The sequence below is a fragment of the Nerophis ophidion genome, linkage group LG04 (assembly GCF_033978795.1).
Source record: "Nerophis ophidion isolate RoL-2023_Sa linkage group LG04, RoL_Noph_v1.0, whole genome shotgun sequence".
NCBI lineage: Eukaryota > Metazoa > Chordata > Actinopteri > Syngnathiformes > Syngnathidae > Nerophis > Nerophis ophidion.
Genome location: NC_084614.1, coordinates 24,057,725 through 24,074,440, shown reverse-complemented (window position 1 = coordinate 24,074,440; position 16,716 = coordinate 24,057,725). Strand labels below are relative to the sequence as shown.

The following is a 16,716-nucleotide window of genomic DNA, read 5'->3' as shown; positions in this document are numbered from 1 at the left end:
GGTTTTCATCTTGCCGTGTTGTGTTACATACTTTGTCATAAATAACAAGGGGGTCAAAGAGGGATACATTTTTCTGTCCTCTCTAAATAATTACTAAAATTAAAAAAAGGTTCTTATGGTAACAGTGGTTATTCTATCCAGCCCTGTAAAGTCTGGACTTAAAACGGAGTCCACAAATCCTCACTGGTTAAAAACATGATGAGCCTTGTCCAGCACAACTCATACGGTGTCGGGAAGTGTAGGTTTACACAACATACTTTCATTTGGCCACACAAGCTGGCATCTCCTAAACGTTTTCTGCTGCTGAGAACCATATTTTTTGTACCTATTTCTTCTGTTAGATTTACATTTCGTGAAAATATAGCCCTGTTGTGCAAAACACAAATGTCCACTGCAAAGGGCAATGTTTTTTAAGAGGAGATAATGACTTTTCACACTTCAGAAATAACAGCCTCGTTCCAATTATTACCTTCTTACAATAAACACCCCATCCTCTTTACACCAATAAAGAGTTGTGTATCATTTAGGACATATTGGGTTCAAAACAACAGTGGATGTACCTGACAGGATCCTCATGATGGCTTCCTCCTGTCCCGCTCTGAATGAGCCATAGCCGAGTTCTTGAAGAGCAGCGAAGACCTCGCCTGGTGTTGCTGCACAAATAAGTACAAAAGATTAAGGCTAGATTTCACATTTAAATTTAGGTGTTGTTTATTTACCTTGAACTTTGCCATCATCCGTGAGGCCATAAAGCGGCTCCACAGGCTGCGGAGGTGGCAGGCGCTCGTAGTCTGGTCGAATCACGTTCAATAGAGCCTCATCTTTGTTGTCCAGGTTCTGCAGTTGCTGCTCTTCGTCTTTGACACCAGGACGACACACAGTTTAAAAATGTACAGACAGTATGGGGCACTACGACAGCCTCGGGAAGGCATACCTTGTGGCTGCTGGGGTTGCAGTGTTCCTGTTGCCCTGGCAACCTCCTCCAAAGTAGGGAGCTCAAAGGGCTCCTCCACAACAGGCTTGTTGTCAGGAACAGACGCCAGCGGAGCTATAAAAACAAATTATGTTAGAGTTGTGTCAAAACGTCCTGCCTGCCTACGCTTACCTGCTCCCTTGCAGTCAATGGCCCAGTGTCCAGTGCCGCCACACTTGTAGCAAGTGTCACTCAGGCGACTGTGGCCTCCTCTAAAGCCACCTCTCTTGCCTTTGCAAAAGTATCCTCCACCAAAACGTTCGCCTTTCAGCTGGAACTTCTGCATGTACAACTAGAACAAGCAGAAAATAGATACACTGTACTGTGCTGGCATATATCCCTTACAGTTTCCCTTATATCACAATTTTTCATCTTAAGAAGACATTTTGAAAAATTATATATTTTCCCCCCAGACTTTCAGCCATACATGATATCCCCACTATTGGCTAAATACTTAATAGAAGCACCCATAAAAAACCCTAAAGTGAATACTATAGTAAAAAAAACATGTATGTTTTAAAGACAAAGCTTAATGTTATTATTATTATTAAGTTATTTCAGCGTTGTCTCTTTACATTGAGCCTTTTTCTATGTTTCCAAATGTTTACTGTTTTTTGTGTTTGCCATAATTTTATTTTTGCAATACCACAGTGCCTCGGGTCAAAAATAAACTGAATCTAAGCTGCAATTTGGACATCCCGGCTCTAAATCCAACATGCCTTGCTCAGTTATTTAACAAATTTTAATCATCTTTTGTCAAAGCATCTTCTTACTGGAAAATGTTGAGGGATCAACGTATGGGGGAATTGCACTTTTTTTTTTTTTGCCTATTGTTCACAATCCTTATGAGAGACAAGAGACAAAAGGTTTTGGGTTTTTTTGCATTCTCACTTGTAAAAATTGTCTCGTTCTACGTGGTTAGCAATGCAGCTAGTGGGGGCAATTAATTTCTACCTCTAAATCACATTAAAACTGCATTCAGAAACTGCAAACAATACTTAATTAATGTTCCATAACCAAGCTTTAGCGACATTGTTATCGTAAGCACGAACACAGAGGAACACTTTTTCCAGCGTAGTAACACATCAGCATGCTGCTGCATCAGCCGTAAAAGCTAGCGACGAAAATAGATAAGCTAGCTTCTACGTCAGCACCTGACTCGCTTTTGAGTTTGTAATGCGCAACACAATGCCATAGGACAGCAATCTGTACTGACTGAAAAACATGAACAATCATATTACAGTATCTGTAATGTATCAGCCCACATTTTATGTTTTGTTTGTACTAGAGCTGCAGCTATCAAAGATTTTAGTAATCAAGTATTCTATCGAATATCCCGATCTTAATTTAGGTTTAATTATACATGTGTTTGGCCTAAACACCTGTTTTCATAATTGAAGGCTGACACGCACAGCTGAAAAGCGTCCGTGGTTGATTGTGCCAATTTGTGTGTGCTAATAAAAAAAGGTGCGCTCACAACCCTATGTGCTGTGTGGTGTGACCGCATAAACAAATTCTTGTGCATTTTTGATGATTATTATACGGTGCTGTTTAAATGGTGGTTTTTCCACGCAAATCCACTCAGCTGTTTTCAACTTGCCAACAATACATAAACAATATGAAAAGACAAACCACTTAATAATGACAACAGTTTAAAAAAATAAGAATGCAATACAGTTCATTGAATTTATTGCATGCAAAATAGTAATCAATATTCTTTTGGCCAAAATAACATGTTTGAGATATATTTATATATATATATATATATATATATATACACACATATACATATACAATTATTTCAAAATTAATATTCCCTGAGAAAATAAAAAGAAAAATATATTCTTAGTATCAAAAATACAACAATAAGAACAGTTTTCATTATATCAAACATAAAAAGTGGATTAGGTAGTGTTCCTTTAATACTGCATTTTAAATGTGCAACTTAATATTCAGAAACAATATAGCTGACAGGAACTTGGCACACAAATGCTACCACTGTGAACAAGGACTTGGAACTCTTACATTCTACAGAGAATATAACGTGTGCAAGTGCAACCTATCCAAGTAGCATGTGGTTGCATGACTTGAATAACCCGAATAACTTTGCACGACTACTTTCGCGTGGTTACTAATGAAAGGCTCGGATAGCCTTGTTAGTTTAACACCTTTTGGCGGCATTTGATGACTTTGTGGGAGTGAGAGAACACATCCTGGTTATTATAATGAATAAGATTTATTGTAATAACACAACTTTTGCAATTACATTTGATAATAGATGACTTACCTCGCCTCAGGACGTCCCTCAAATCGGATGCTTTCTCGACGGGTGCTGCAGCAGCGAAGATGTTCTATTTTTGTATGAGAGCTCAACTTTGCAATGTTTGCATACTACAGCGTTTTCCTTTGATTTTAGTGTGAAATGTTCCCACACTTTAGACAAGTTTGTCGCTTCTTAATTCCCTCATTTTCCTGTGGCTCTTGTTCAATGCTTTCTACGGCGTCTGCCATTGCAAGTTATGTCGGTGGTGTTGTGCAGTGCATGGGGCGTGGGATCTGTGACGTAAACACGCTGTGCAATACCAAAACAGTCCGTGCGAAACGTGAGTGTTGACCTTTGTTTACTGAACGATAAAAAAATGCCGGAAAAAAACCTAACGACGCCTCGAGGCAGCAACAATTCCTCAAATGAATTTTGTAATCGAATTACTCGCGGAATTGTTTCAGCTCTAGTTTGTACACAGCTCGCCCAACAGCGTGTGTACTGTAGTTTTAATGACACATGTCATTCTGCATGTATCATGATCAATATTATAGTGACTCACTTGATGGACAGTTTGGTCTTGCTGGATGGGGACGTTTCTTCCGGTTCATTTTTGGTAAGCACTCCATTTATGTCGAAATTCCATGGCTTCAGTTCCACATTTACAGCATTAAAGTCGCGCCGACCTCACTCTCTCGGCTTCCGTCCGCTCCAACGTTTTACCCTTCTGTCATACTTGATTCTATAAGTAGTTCATCCTCTGTATATACTCAGCTACAAAAAGATAAAGTTGTGAATCCTCTTTTTTTTTCTTTTTTTTTTTTAATAGTCGTCTTCATTGCATCTTACCAAGGCTGCCTCCATGATTAGTAAAGACAATTGTTTGCTTCCAGAAGTAGGAGCACACATTTGTTGCCGGAAGTGCGATCCAATGGAAATGGAAATAAATGTGCCGAGGAAATAAGTTCCGGCAATCATTTAAAATTACCAAAATACAGTAAATATTGTACATATGAACATGTCTTTTACTACATTATATATAAAATTGCAGTGTGTACATAAAATGTTGATGGAGGGTCTTAAAGGTTTTTTTACAGGGCTTTGAAGGTTACAACGGTGACTCCCATTAGTCGCATCTTCAAAGTATTTTTCCATCCATCCATCCATTTTCTACCGCTTATTCCATTTCGGGGTCGCGGGGGGCGCTGGCGCCTATCTCAGCTACAATCGGGCGGAAGGCAGGGTACACCCTGGACAAGTCGCCACCTCATCGCAGGGCCAACACAGATAGACAGACAACATTCACACTCACATTCACACACTAGGGCCAATTTAGTGTTGCCAATTAACCTATCCCCTGGGTTCAAATCCAGGCTCGGGATCTTTCTGTGTGGAGTTTGCATGTTCTCCCCGTGAATGCGTGGGTTCCCTCCGGGTACTCCGGCTTCCTCCCACTTCCAAAGACATGCACCTGGGGATAGGTTAATTGGCAAAGTATTTTTTATCATCTTTAAAATCCTAAAAAAGACATGTGTTCTTGTTTCTCATAATGACTGAGAACCATAGGCAAAACTCCAGAAGAGTGCAGTTCTCCTTTATTTGGATTCATAGCAACAGCACTCTTTCTTCTTGCCTGCAGGTTGCGCCATCAAAGCATTCTTTAATTGAAGATACTATTTTTTTTTAAATAACTAGTTACCATTTTAAGCTTATTTTTATTTGTCAATTTAAAATCTACTATATAATGTATTTGTGTCTAGTGTTTATATGCATGACAAATAGGCACTTACTTGTTTGCGTAGGGCAAGCCCTCTTAGAGCATAACCTTTAACATGAGATTTCTTCTTCAGGTTTATCTTTACAAAGTTGCCTTCTGCAGCTTTCGTGCCTCTGCATTAAAAAAAGAGGAGGTTATTTTGGATGTTGGTTAATTTGGAGCATGTCAAGTCTTACCTAGCTCTGGCCGACTGCGCACGGCATGATCTCTTGGTGCTATATTCTTCCTCTATTTCTCCTAACAGGTTCTCCTGGGGCAACTTAACAGAGGTACAATTAAGTGCACAAAAAAACAAAGAGCAGGGGGCTACTGGATGTCCATGCTTACCCTCCTTGGCACCTGAGTGTCTTCCTCTGCTTCTGCTTCATCATTATCTTTTCCCTTTTTCTTGCTCCTCTTGGTTCTTCTTTTCCCACCTCCTTCTTCAACCTTCCCATCACACTTCCCACTCTTTTTAGCATTTTGTCTTCTCTTTTTGGGGCCACCTTCTTCTCCCTGTGTCATCTCCATCTCCCTCTGCCTCTTCTTAGCACCACTGGATGAAGGAGGATCTTCTGCTGGTAATGATGTTGTCAGGTGTTCCACAGTGTTTCCTTGCTTTCCAGTGCATTGTTGAACAGGTACCGCTTCAATTTCACTCTCATTCGGAGTCGAAACATTTCTCACTGCTGTCTTTTTTTCTTGAATAAAATCTTTTCCAACTACATCTTCTTCCTTGTCCTTCTTTCCCACTACCAAAACTCTCTCCTGGTTGCCAGCTCCAGGTCTCTCCTCAGCTTCCATCTCTCTAAACACCTGACACCTCTCCAGCCATTTCTTGTCCACAAAGCCCAGCCTGCTGGCAGGGGAAGGCCTCTGATCAGCAACCTTAGAAACTATTCCTACTGGGATTCCTCCTAAAAGGCACGGGCTGCCATTTGAGGTGGCTGTGCCAACACATACATCTACCAGGCTTCCATGTGAAGCCCCTTTAAGATGTTCTGTGTCTTTTTCTCCTCCTGTGTTTGCTAGACTGCCTGCAGATGAAGCCTCTTCATCTGTATTAGCACATATCTTTCTGGTATCACTTCCTTTAACAGAACTAAGCGACTCTCTTGTACATCCAGCAACAGGTTGGAATGCTTTAAAGGGATCTTCAGACTCCACTGGTTGGACTTTGCTGGAAAGGCCAAGCTTTATCCTTCTAAAACAGAAAGATTCTTTAAACATTTTTTTTCAAACTACAATTTATTTATTTTCTAATTACATTACCAGCTTAAATTATTTTTTGAACCATCTAAACTAAGTTTTCTAGTGTCAAAAGGTAAAATTTATCAATTTGAAATCAGATAACGAAAGAAAACTCGACAAATAAAGCTCCAGGATTATTTTATCTAACCTTTGAGCAACCTAAAGTTTGACTATACTTAAGGTCCATAAAAATGTCATAACTCAGAAATAAATGTTTTTTGTTTTTTTTTTACTTTCAACACTAGCTATCTTTTACAGGGTTTCTACAGGTATCAGCAAATCTACATTTATATTTTTTAATGCCACTTAAAAAATGAAATGCCCATGGTTATTACATATAGTCAAATGTTTACAATTGTCTGTATAGGACAGACTTTTTTAGACTTGTATTTATCCCACAAAGGGGAAATACATACACAAATTAAGCACTTGACAATAATAATGTTGAACAGCTGAAACATATACATTGTTATTTAGTGAATTAGAATTGGCTTGCAAGACCATTTCAGCTAAGACTAAATGTTTATTTTTTTTTTTTTCCGTGCTAGCATTCTGTGTTCTGATTTCGTGCATAGACTGTAGACATTAGCCAATTAAAAGGTTCCACCTGTCAATCATCACTGTACTTTCAATAAAAAAAAATGTATTAAAAGTGAACTGCACTTAAGCCCTCTAAATAAACATTCATCAATCTACAGTATCTTCGTCCATTTGTCCAAAGTCGGGTCACGGGGGCAGCAACCTAAGCAGAGAAGCCCAGACTTCACTCTCTCAACCTACTTCCCTGGGGGGATCCCGAGACCTTCCGAGGCAAGCTGGGAGACATAGTCATGGGTCTTCCCTGTAGCCTCCTACCGGTCGGACGCATCCTCGACACCTCCCCAGAGAGGCGTTTGGGGGGGCATTCTGACCAGATGCCCAAACCACCTCATCTGGCTCCTCTTGATGTGGAGGCTCCCAAATGTCACCGCCTTTCATCCTACCTCTAAGGGAGAGCCCCGCCACAGGAAAGTAATTTCGGCCGCTTGTACCCATGATCTTGTCCTTTTTTAAAATAGAGGAACCATCAACCCAGTCTACCAACCCAGAGACCCCAACCGTGATGTCCATGCAATGCTTCAGACTCTTCTCAACTAGGACAGCCCCACAGCATCCAGAGCTTTAAAGAACTCCAGGCCGATCTCATCCACCCCCAGGGCCCTGCCACCAAGGAGCTTCTTAACTACCTCGGCAAATTGAGCCCCAGAAATAGAAGAGCCCACCCCGGAGTCCCCAGGCACTGCTTCCATTAGAAGATGTGTAGGTGGGATTGAGGAGGTTTTTTGAAGTATTCCTTCCGCCGATCCACAACATCAGTGTGCTGCTTCCCCCTTCCAAGGCAGCGGCTGGTGGTCCAGAATCGCTTTCGAAGCAGTCCGGAAGTCGTTCTCCATGGCTCCTCCGAACTCCTTCTATGGCCGAGGTTTTGCCTCTGCAACCGCCAAAGCTGCACACCCCTTGGTCTGGCGGTACCTGTCCTTTGCCTCTGGAGTCCCATGAGCCAAAAAGACCCGACAGGACTCCCTCTTCAGCTTGACGTCATCCTTCACCATTGGGTCTACCAATGGGTTCTGGTATTACCACCACAACAGGCACCGACCACCTTGTGGCCACAGCGGCAATCGGCTACCTCAACAATAGAGGCACGGAACATCGTCCAATCGGACTCAATATCCAGCGCCTCTCTCGTAAAATGTTCGAAGTTGTCCCAGAGGTGGGAATTGAACTCTCTTTAACGGGAAACTGTGCCAGACGTTCCCAGCAGACCCTTACTATGTGTTTGGGCCTGCCAGGTCTGTCCAGTATCCTCCCCTATATTCAGGGCCGACTAACCACCAGGTGGTGATCGGTTGAACGTTCCGCCCCCTCTCTTCACCCGAATGTCCAAAATATGAGACCGCAAATCCGATGACACAACCACAAAGTCAAACATTGAACTGCGGCCTAAGGTGTCCTGGTACCAAGTGCACAAATGGACACCCTTGTGTTTGAACATGGTGTTTGTTATGGACAATCTGTGACGAGAACAAAGGTCCAAATACAAATAAACATCCAATTCTAAATTAGTTGATCAATATAATAAACATCCATGCATCCATCCATTTCCTACCGCTTATACCCTTTGGGGCCTATCTCTGCTACAAACGGGCGGAAGGCGGAGTACACCCTGGACAAGTCGCCACCTCATCGCAGGGCCAACACAGATAGACAGACAACATTCACACTCACATTCACACACTAGGGCCAATTTATTGTTGCCAATCAACCTATCCCCAGGTGCATGTCTTTGGAAGTGGGAGGAAGCCGGAGTACCCAGAGGGAACCCACGCATTCACGAGGAGGACATGCAAACTCCACACAGAAAGATCCCGTGCTTGGGATTGAACCCAGGACTACTCAGGACGTTCGTATTGTGAGGCAGACGCAGTAACCCCTCTTCCACCGTGAAGCCCATATAATAATAATTATAAACACAGAAGTCATTTTTAAATGTTATTTCCTTAAATGGTCTGAAAATATGCCTTATGATAGCCACAAAATGGGATACGTTTTTTAATCAAGATACAGTTTAAAAAAAATAGTTAAATGGTTTTATGGAAAAATAAATGAACATCGTACTGAAAATGCAAAGGATGCAAGAGTTTGAAAATGTATGATTGATTTAAACATTTTAGATTATCATGGAATGATATTTGGAAAAATGGCAATTAGCCCATTTTTATGCATTCAAAATAAGCTAAGTCCATCCATCCATCCATTTTCTTCTGCTTATCCGAGGTAGGGTCGCAAGGGCAGCAGCCTAAGCAGGGAAGCCCACACTTCCCTCTCCCCAGCTACTTCGTCCAGCTCCTCCCGGGGGATCCCGAGGCGTTCCCAGGCCAGTCGGGAGAGATAGTCTTCCCAGTGGTCTTTGGTCTTCCCCGTCGCCTCCTACCGGTCGGACGTGCCCGAAACACCTCCTAAGGGAGGCGTTCGGGTGGCATCCCGAACAGATGCCCGAACCACCTCACCTGGCTCCTCTCGATGTGGAGGAGCAGCGGCTTTACTTTGAGCTCCTCCCGGATGGCAGAGCTTCTCACCCTATCTCTAAGGGAGAGGAGGAAGCTCATTTCGGCCGCTTGTACCCGTGATCTTGTCCTTTCGGTCATGACCAAAAGCTCATGACCATAGGTGAGGATGGGAACGTAGATGTAGGAACGTAGGTGAATTGAGAGCTTTGCATTCCGGCTCAGCTCCTTCTTCACCACAACAGATCAATACAGCGTCCGCATTACAGCAGACGCCGCACCGATCCGCCTGTCGATCTCTTGATCCACTCTTCCCTCACTCGTGAACAAGACTCTGAGGTACTTGAACTCCTCCACTTGGGGCAAGATCTCCTCCCCAACCCGGAGATGGCACTCCACCCTTTTCCAGGCAAGAACCATGGACTCGGACTTGGAGGTGCTGATTCTCATCCCAGTCGCTTCACACTCTGCTGCGAAACGATCCAGTGAGAGCTGAAGATCTTGGCCAGATGAAGATAAGCCAAGTCAATTTAACAATTTTAGATTGTATTTTACACCCTCACAGAAGTTTGAAATGGGTACAGTAGATAACAAGGTATGTATAAAACGGCAAGTGGCTGAAGAAACACTTATTAATTTACTGTAGGAATGTCAGAAAATAAGAATTGTGGTCTTGTGAGAATTGTCTTGGTTGTGCATCCTAAGCCACTGTAGGTCACGTGAGGTGCCTGCGCCATCAGAATTGTAATCAGAATCAGAATCCGAAATACTTTAATAATCCCCAGGGGGAAATTAAAATTTTCAGCACAATCCCATTCAAGGGCAGACAAACATCACAGGGAGACAGAACAGGATCGCTGACGGGTCTGACAACTTCCGGCGCCCCTTAAAAAAAAGTGAGAAATGCTGGGTGGGAGGGCTTGGACTTGGGTGTGAAGAAAAAAAATAAAAATCAGTCTAAGCCTGGGCCCCTGGAGAGAGGGTCCAGACTGTGGCCAAGGGGGGAAAAAACTAATAGCCATGGCACACGTGTTTAATGTTAGCCAAGTTAGCCTATGTGTGTTGAAAATGCATACTGCAAAAAAGGAGTTGTGTTTGAAACAAGCTCAGCTTCCTTGTTAACATGACATGGTGTCAAATATAAGGACTACACGCAAACTGAGTGGCAGATTGTGGGCCTCCGGAGACGTTTGATGTAGCTGTCCAGCAGAGTGTCTGCTATAGAGGCAGCGCTTTTCTCGCTTTTGGACCTTAGAAGACATTTTGTATCCAGTTTAAAAGCCAGAGACAAAGAAAAGAAAAAGGCAGACGTAGCAATTTATCGATGACAGCAACGTTATTATACTAATTTTATATATCGTTCGATTGATTGACAAAGACTATCGGCCAAGTCCTACAATTGTGTAAACATTTTTTAATGTCTTTGGACATTGCATTTACTGCTTTTATTGCCATTTAAAGCCTTAATTTTCAAAAAAATCTATTTAATTACTGTTAATGCTATTTAATGTCTTGTGGAAACCCTGTTTTAACAACTTCAGATCTATCTAATAATATAACATATGTGTACTGTATTTTTCGGATTATAAGTCGCATTTTTTTTATAGTTTGGCCGGGGGTGCGACATATACTACGGAGCGACTTATGTTTGAAATTATTAACATATTACCGTAAAATATTAAATAATATTATTCATCCAATTCGCGGAAGAGACAAAGAAAATGTCAGCAATCGTCACACACATGTCAACCAATAAGAATTCGGCGAGGGAGGGTCATGCCAGAAATGCATTGTGGGTCATTGGATGCTAACTGCTATATGCTACTGCCGTGGCTATTAAAATGAATCATTTCAACATTGGCGGTAACTTATAAAACTAAGAAGGGCTGAACAAAAATGGCACCGAAAAGGAAATTATGTACTGCAGATTACAAGCTGGATGTAGTGAAATATGCAGCAGAAAACGTCAAGAGGAAGCGGCGCATACCTTTGGAGTTGGCAGCGTTGTTTAGAAGCGACATCGAGGAAGAAGATTTCATCGGATTTATCGATTAGGAGTGACAGATTGTTTTTAGCATGTTCTATATGTTATAGTTATTTGAATGACTCTTACCATAATATAAATGATAAATAAATAAATGGGTTGTACTTTTATAGCGCTTTTCTACCTTCAAGGTACTCAAAGCGCTTTGACACTACTTCCACATTTACCCATTCACACACTGATGGAGGGAGCTGCCATGCAAGGCGCTAACCAGCACCCATCAGGAGCAAGGGTGAAGTGTCTTGTCTATGTTACGTTAACATACCAGGCCAGTTCTCTGTAGGTTATTCATGCATTATATAACGTACACTTATTCAGCCTGTTGTTCACTATTCTTTATTTATTTTAAATGGCCTTTCAAATGTCTATTCTTGGTGTTGGGTTTTATCTAATAAATTTCTCCCAAAAATGCGACTTATACTGCAGTGCGACATATATATGTTTTTTTCCTTCTTTATTATGCATTTTCGCCCGGTGCGACGTATGCTCCGGAGCGACTTATACTCGGGAGCGATTTATAATCCGAAAAACGCGGTATGTTATTTTATTTTTCATGACAGTTTCTATAAGGGGAAAATGCTAAATTTGCAATATTTATTTGAAAAAAAAAGGTTGTAGTGTAGATATTTGAGGTTGGTTAATTACAGTCTTGAATAAGTAAATATTTCATGACAACCTTCATTTTGATACAGTAGACAAGTAGACAAAAATTATTATTTTCACGGTGCCTAGCTAGAATGAAAGAGAAAGCAGGCATGACTTGGTTGAGTTTATTGAGTTCACATTAGTATTTTTTATATATCAGCCATGTTATATATACCCGCCCACTTTCATTGCATTTTAACGTTTTAATGGCATTTACCCTCATCAAAGTTCTGAGAATTATGCCCATGGTTTTCTGGCACTACCTTGTAATGACTCTTACCATATGGGGCGCAAATACACCAAAACAATATTTTTGGGAATTTAATCGGCAAGTATTGGATTTAAAACTTCATAACAATTTACCATAAGGTAAATTGTTTGTAACACAATAGCTCAAGTGATTAATTCATATTTCATGTAAACAGCAACGTAATATACCAGGCCTTCATTCTGTTAAAACATTAGCAATCATAATGGGAGTCAATGGGGCCGAAAGAGTTCTTAACAGAAAGTGTCAAACACCCAAGGTGATTTTATAAAAAAAATAAAAAATACTTGTGTGAATGTGTGAACATGTTGGGTCAGGTATAGTGTTTCACATTTTATATCTAGTTTAAATAATACATTCTGTGCCCAAATGTTTTAAAGGGAGGCGTTTTAAATACCATATATATAGATTTTTAAATTACTGTTTTTAAACATTACTTGGGCTAATGGAAACATGCAATACAAATGCTGCAGCATTAAATATGAAGAAAATACTCAGCCAAAATGAAACTGAGATTTTTAATCCACAAACGGTTTACCTGTTTAAAATGGTTTACTGACCTTGGTGATAAGGGACTGAATTCTGCGTTTGACGATGAGGTGACCAAGTTAGTCTTCCGTACATCATCCTTTAAGAAGTTCAGAGGCACACGACCTGATCTTTTCAAAGAGGCGGCTTTCTCCTGCACGGACAACAACAATGCTGTAAATGACAAAAGATCTCATTATCCATTTGCTTTGTCTTCAAACTAGTTTTATACCTTGTGAGTCAATGTTGCTAGGTTGTGCTTGAATTTGAGTCCATAGTATTGTGCAGAGGCCTTCAGACTGTCTTTGTCTGTCACTCTGAGCAAAGATGCTGGCCTCACACTGCGATTTAAATGGGAACCCCAGCATTCGGACTCCTAAACAGACAGACAAACCATTAATAACCGCACTATATTGTTGGCCCTGGCGTGTGAATGTGAGCGTGAATGTTGTCTGTCTATCTGTGTTGGCCCTGCAATGAGGTGGCAACTTGTCCAGGGTGTACCTGCACCTTGTGCCCGAATGCAGCAGAGATAGGCTCCAACACCCCCCGCCACCCGAAAGGGACAAGCGGTAAGAAATGGATGGATGGATATTGTAATACACACAGGGCATGAAATTGGCACCCGCCCACACGCCAAATGCTGCTGATCCGCCTCCGCTTGGGATGGTTTCCTGCTGGCTCCGCTGTGAACGGGACTCTCGCTGCTGTGTTGGATCCATTATGGATTGAACTTTCACAGTATCATGTTAGACCCGCTCGACATCCATTGCTTTCCTCCTCTCCAAGGTTCTCATAGTCATCATTGTCACCGACGTCCCACTGGGTCATCATTGTCACCGACGTCCCACTGGGTGTGAGTTTTCCTTGCCCTTATGTGGGCCTACCGAGGATGTCGTAGTGGTTTGTGTTGTGGTTTGTGCAGCCCTTTGAGACACTAGTGATTTAGGGCTATATAAGTAAACATTGATTGATTGAACTTTTGTGATTGGTGGATGAAACTGTCAATCTACCTGCCACTTTGGCGGTTAGCCAATAAGACAACACAACACTGAGCAAGTGTTGTGTGTTGTTCACCAATCAGGTAACCTATGTGTGTTGTGTGTTCTAAGCAAGTCCCCGCGCCATTTTCTTGGATTTTAAAACCAAAATGTGGTGGCATATCGCTGGCGTGAAGAGGCCGGCGCCGGCTTTAACAGGTCAACAAAAGGAGGACGAGGAGGACGATTTAAAAAAAAATTAAAAAAAACTTTTTAATACTAAGTAGAAAGTAAGCGGGGATGGCAAAGTTCGCGACTGGCTGGTCTACGACGTCACAACAGAAGTGATGTACTGTCAGGATTGCCGTATGTATGGCTCGGAGAATGCGAAATCAAACCCATTTGTAATCGGGACAAAAAACTTAGTTAGAGGCAATTAAGGACCACGAGTCCTCAAAAAGCCACTTGCAAACGATCAACTGTAAAGTGGGGAAGACGGCTCCCCCAGAGCTGACAGCTGCGGTCAAGGCACTGACCTCAGTGAAAACAGTGCAGTTGGAGAGGATGAAGCTCCTGTTTTGGAACGTACACTAAATTGGAAAGAAGATGAGACCCTTCTCTGACTACGTGTGGATGTGCGAGTAAGTACCATTTAGGTCTAGTCATTGAGATTAAGTTGGTTAATAATTCGACAGCACTTTGATGTGTATTCTGTACAAGTTCAAGAACCATTCTAATGCATTTTCGTAGTCGTTCACCTTTATTTTAGGCACAGAAAATTTTGGCTGGTAAAAAATCACTGTGGCAGGTGGATTTCAAAATCCACCTGCCACAGGGGCTGGTGGCCAAAAAAGTTAACTTCAGGCCCTGGATACACATTATGATGTACCTTCTGGGTTGGTTTGATGGGTTTACTAGTTGCATCACTGCTACCGCTGCTGTTCTCTTTGGCTTGTTTCAAACTGCGGTATTCTTTATATAGATCTGGAAAAGTGAATATGTCTTAGTTGCACAGTTTATTCTCCCAATGATTTGTATGAGACATAAAAAATATCTAAATGCATATGCATGTTAAACTATATGCACTCACTCTTCGTTTCCTCTGAGGCTTCATCAACGTCCTCCTACACAACACAATGTAGATAATTTTATTGAGAGAATGGTCAATAAAAAAGTTATTGTGACTCAAAATCACCTTGTTGGGTTTCCTGTGGTGCTGCTCGACAAATCCCTGCTCCCATGTTTTAAGCAGCAGCTTCACCTCGTTGTAGCGATCCATGATAACCGTAAAGGCATAAAGTTTGCCAAATGTACTTGCTAATGTCTAACTAGTCAGATATAAACTGGAAGCGAAGGTTAAAATGGTATCTATTGTGTGGAAAAACAAAACAGTTTGGCCTCTTCTGTTGACGTTGTAGCACAGAGATGAGCGAAACACTTCCGTGTTACGTTTTTCCCGCGCTGAAAATGACATATTGGGTTGCCAGATCTGCTTTCCGCCTCTTTTAACTTTGAACACTATTCATTAATATTTTAATAAACAATTAAAACCTCCAATAAAAACTCTTAATAAGATAAGACCAGTCAGAACAGTAAGGCACTTGGCCTTTGTAATATATTTGATATGTTAAAGTGTCCCTTGATTTGATAGACATGGCAACCATTGAGTTAAACATATCCGGGGTGGAAACAGACCCCGCCTCCTCCTTAAAGGGACAGTATCATTGAGCGGGTTTTTTTCAGAATTTGATTTAAAGTTCACTGCGAAGAGGTAGTGACTTGTCCAGGGGGTACGCCGCCTTCCGCCCGATTGTAGCTGAGATAGGCACTAGCGCCCCCCGCGACCCCAAAGGGAATAAGCAGCAGAAAATAGATGGATGGATGGATTTAAAGTTCATTAACAAAACATCCATCCATCCATTTTCTACCGCTTATTCCCTTTCGGGGTTGCGGGGGGCGCTGGCGCCTATCTCAGCTACAATCGGGCGGAAGGCGGGGTACACCTTGGACAAGTCGCAACACAATATATTTTAAATTGGCAACAATATGAAACTAAAAATAGATGAAATATTCTATAAACATTTTAAAAAATACGTTCAAAAAGTTTTTGCTTTTTATTTAGTGCGTCTGCCTCACAATACGAAGGTCCTAAATAGTCCTGGGTTCAATCCCGGGCTCGGGATCTTTCTGTGTGGAGTTTGCATGTTCTCCCCGTGAATGCGTGGGTTCCCTCCGGGTACTCCGGCTTCCTCCCACTTCCAAAAACATGCACCCGGGGATAGGATGATTGGCCCTAGTGTGTGAATGTGAGTGTGAATGTTGTCTCTATCTGTGTTGGCCCTGTGATGATGTGGCGACTTGTCCAGGGTGTACACCGCCTCCTGCCCAACTGTAGCTGAGATAGGCACCAGCGCTCCCCGCGACCCCAAAGGGGTAGAAAATGGATGGCTGGATGTTCAAAAAGTCTTTTAATTTGCTTTTTTTTAATAAAATAAAAATAGTAAAACTACCGTAAACAAAGGAAAGAAAAACACCAAATAAATATGAAACATTTGCAAGAGATAACATTTGAAAGAAAATTAAACAAAAAATTAAGAAAACAATATAATAATAATAATAATGGATTAGATTTATATTGTGCTTTTCTATTGTTAGATACTCAGAGCGCTCACAAAGAAGTGGGAACCCATCATTCATTCACGCCTGGTGGTGGTAAGCTACATCTGTAGCCACAGCTGCCCTTGGGTAGACTGACGGAAGCGTGGCTGCCAGTTTGCAACTACGGCCCCTCAATCATTCATTCATCATTCATTCACCAGTGTGAGCGGCACCGGGGGAAAAGGACACAACGGCAGCGATTTGGATGTCAATAGGTGGGAAGCGAACCTGCAACCCTCAGGTTGAAATTTTTTTGTAATGTTTTTTGGAATGTTGGAACTCTTCATTGATTGATTGATTGAT

General features: G+C 41.7%; 1 protein-coding gene across 1 annotated transcript in view; it reads right to left on the bottom strand.

Annotated features, from left to right (window-relative positions):
* recql4 (RecQ helicase-like 4) overlaps positions 1-15,419 on the bottom strand; it is a 32,657-nt gene extending 17,238 nt beyond the window's left edge. Inside the window, exons 1-12 of the mRNA XM_061897561.1 lie at positions 14,951-15,419; positions 14,846-14,879; positions 14,645-14,739; positions 13,008-13,151; positions 12,808-12,929; positions 5,341-6,196; positions 5,190-5,272; positions 5,027-5,126; positions 1,106-1,265; positions 935-1,048; positions 720-857; positions 561-653 (exon numbers count right to left, since the gene is read on the bottom strand). Of these exons, the coding sequence (XP_061753545.1) occupies positions 561-653; positions 720-857; positions 935-1,048; positions 1,106-1,265; positions 5,027-5,126; positions 5,190-5,272; positions 5,341-6,196; positions 12,808-12,929; positions 13,008-13,151; positions 14,645-14,739; positions 14,846-14,879; positions 14,951-15,034 (2,023 nt within the window). The 5' untranslated portion in view covers positions 15,035-15,419. The remainder of the gene's footprint in view (positions 1-560; positions 654-719; positions 858-934; positions 1,049-1,105; positions 1,266-5,026; positions 5,127-5,189; positions 5,273-5,340; positions 6,197-12,807; positions 12,930-13,007; positions 13,152-14,644; positions 14,740-14,845; positions 14,880-14,950) is intronic.
* Positions 15,420-16,716: the final 1,297 nt, after the last annotated feature.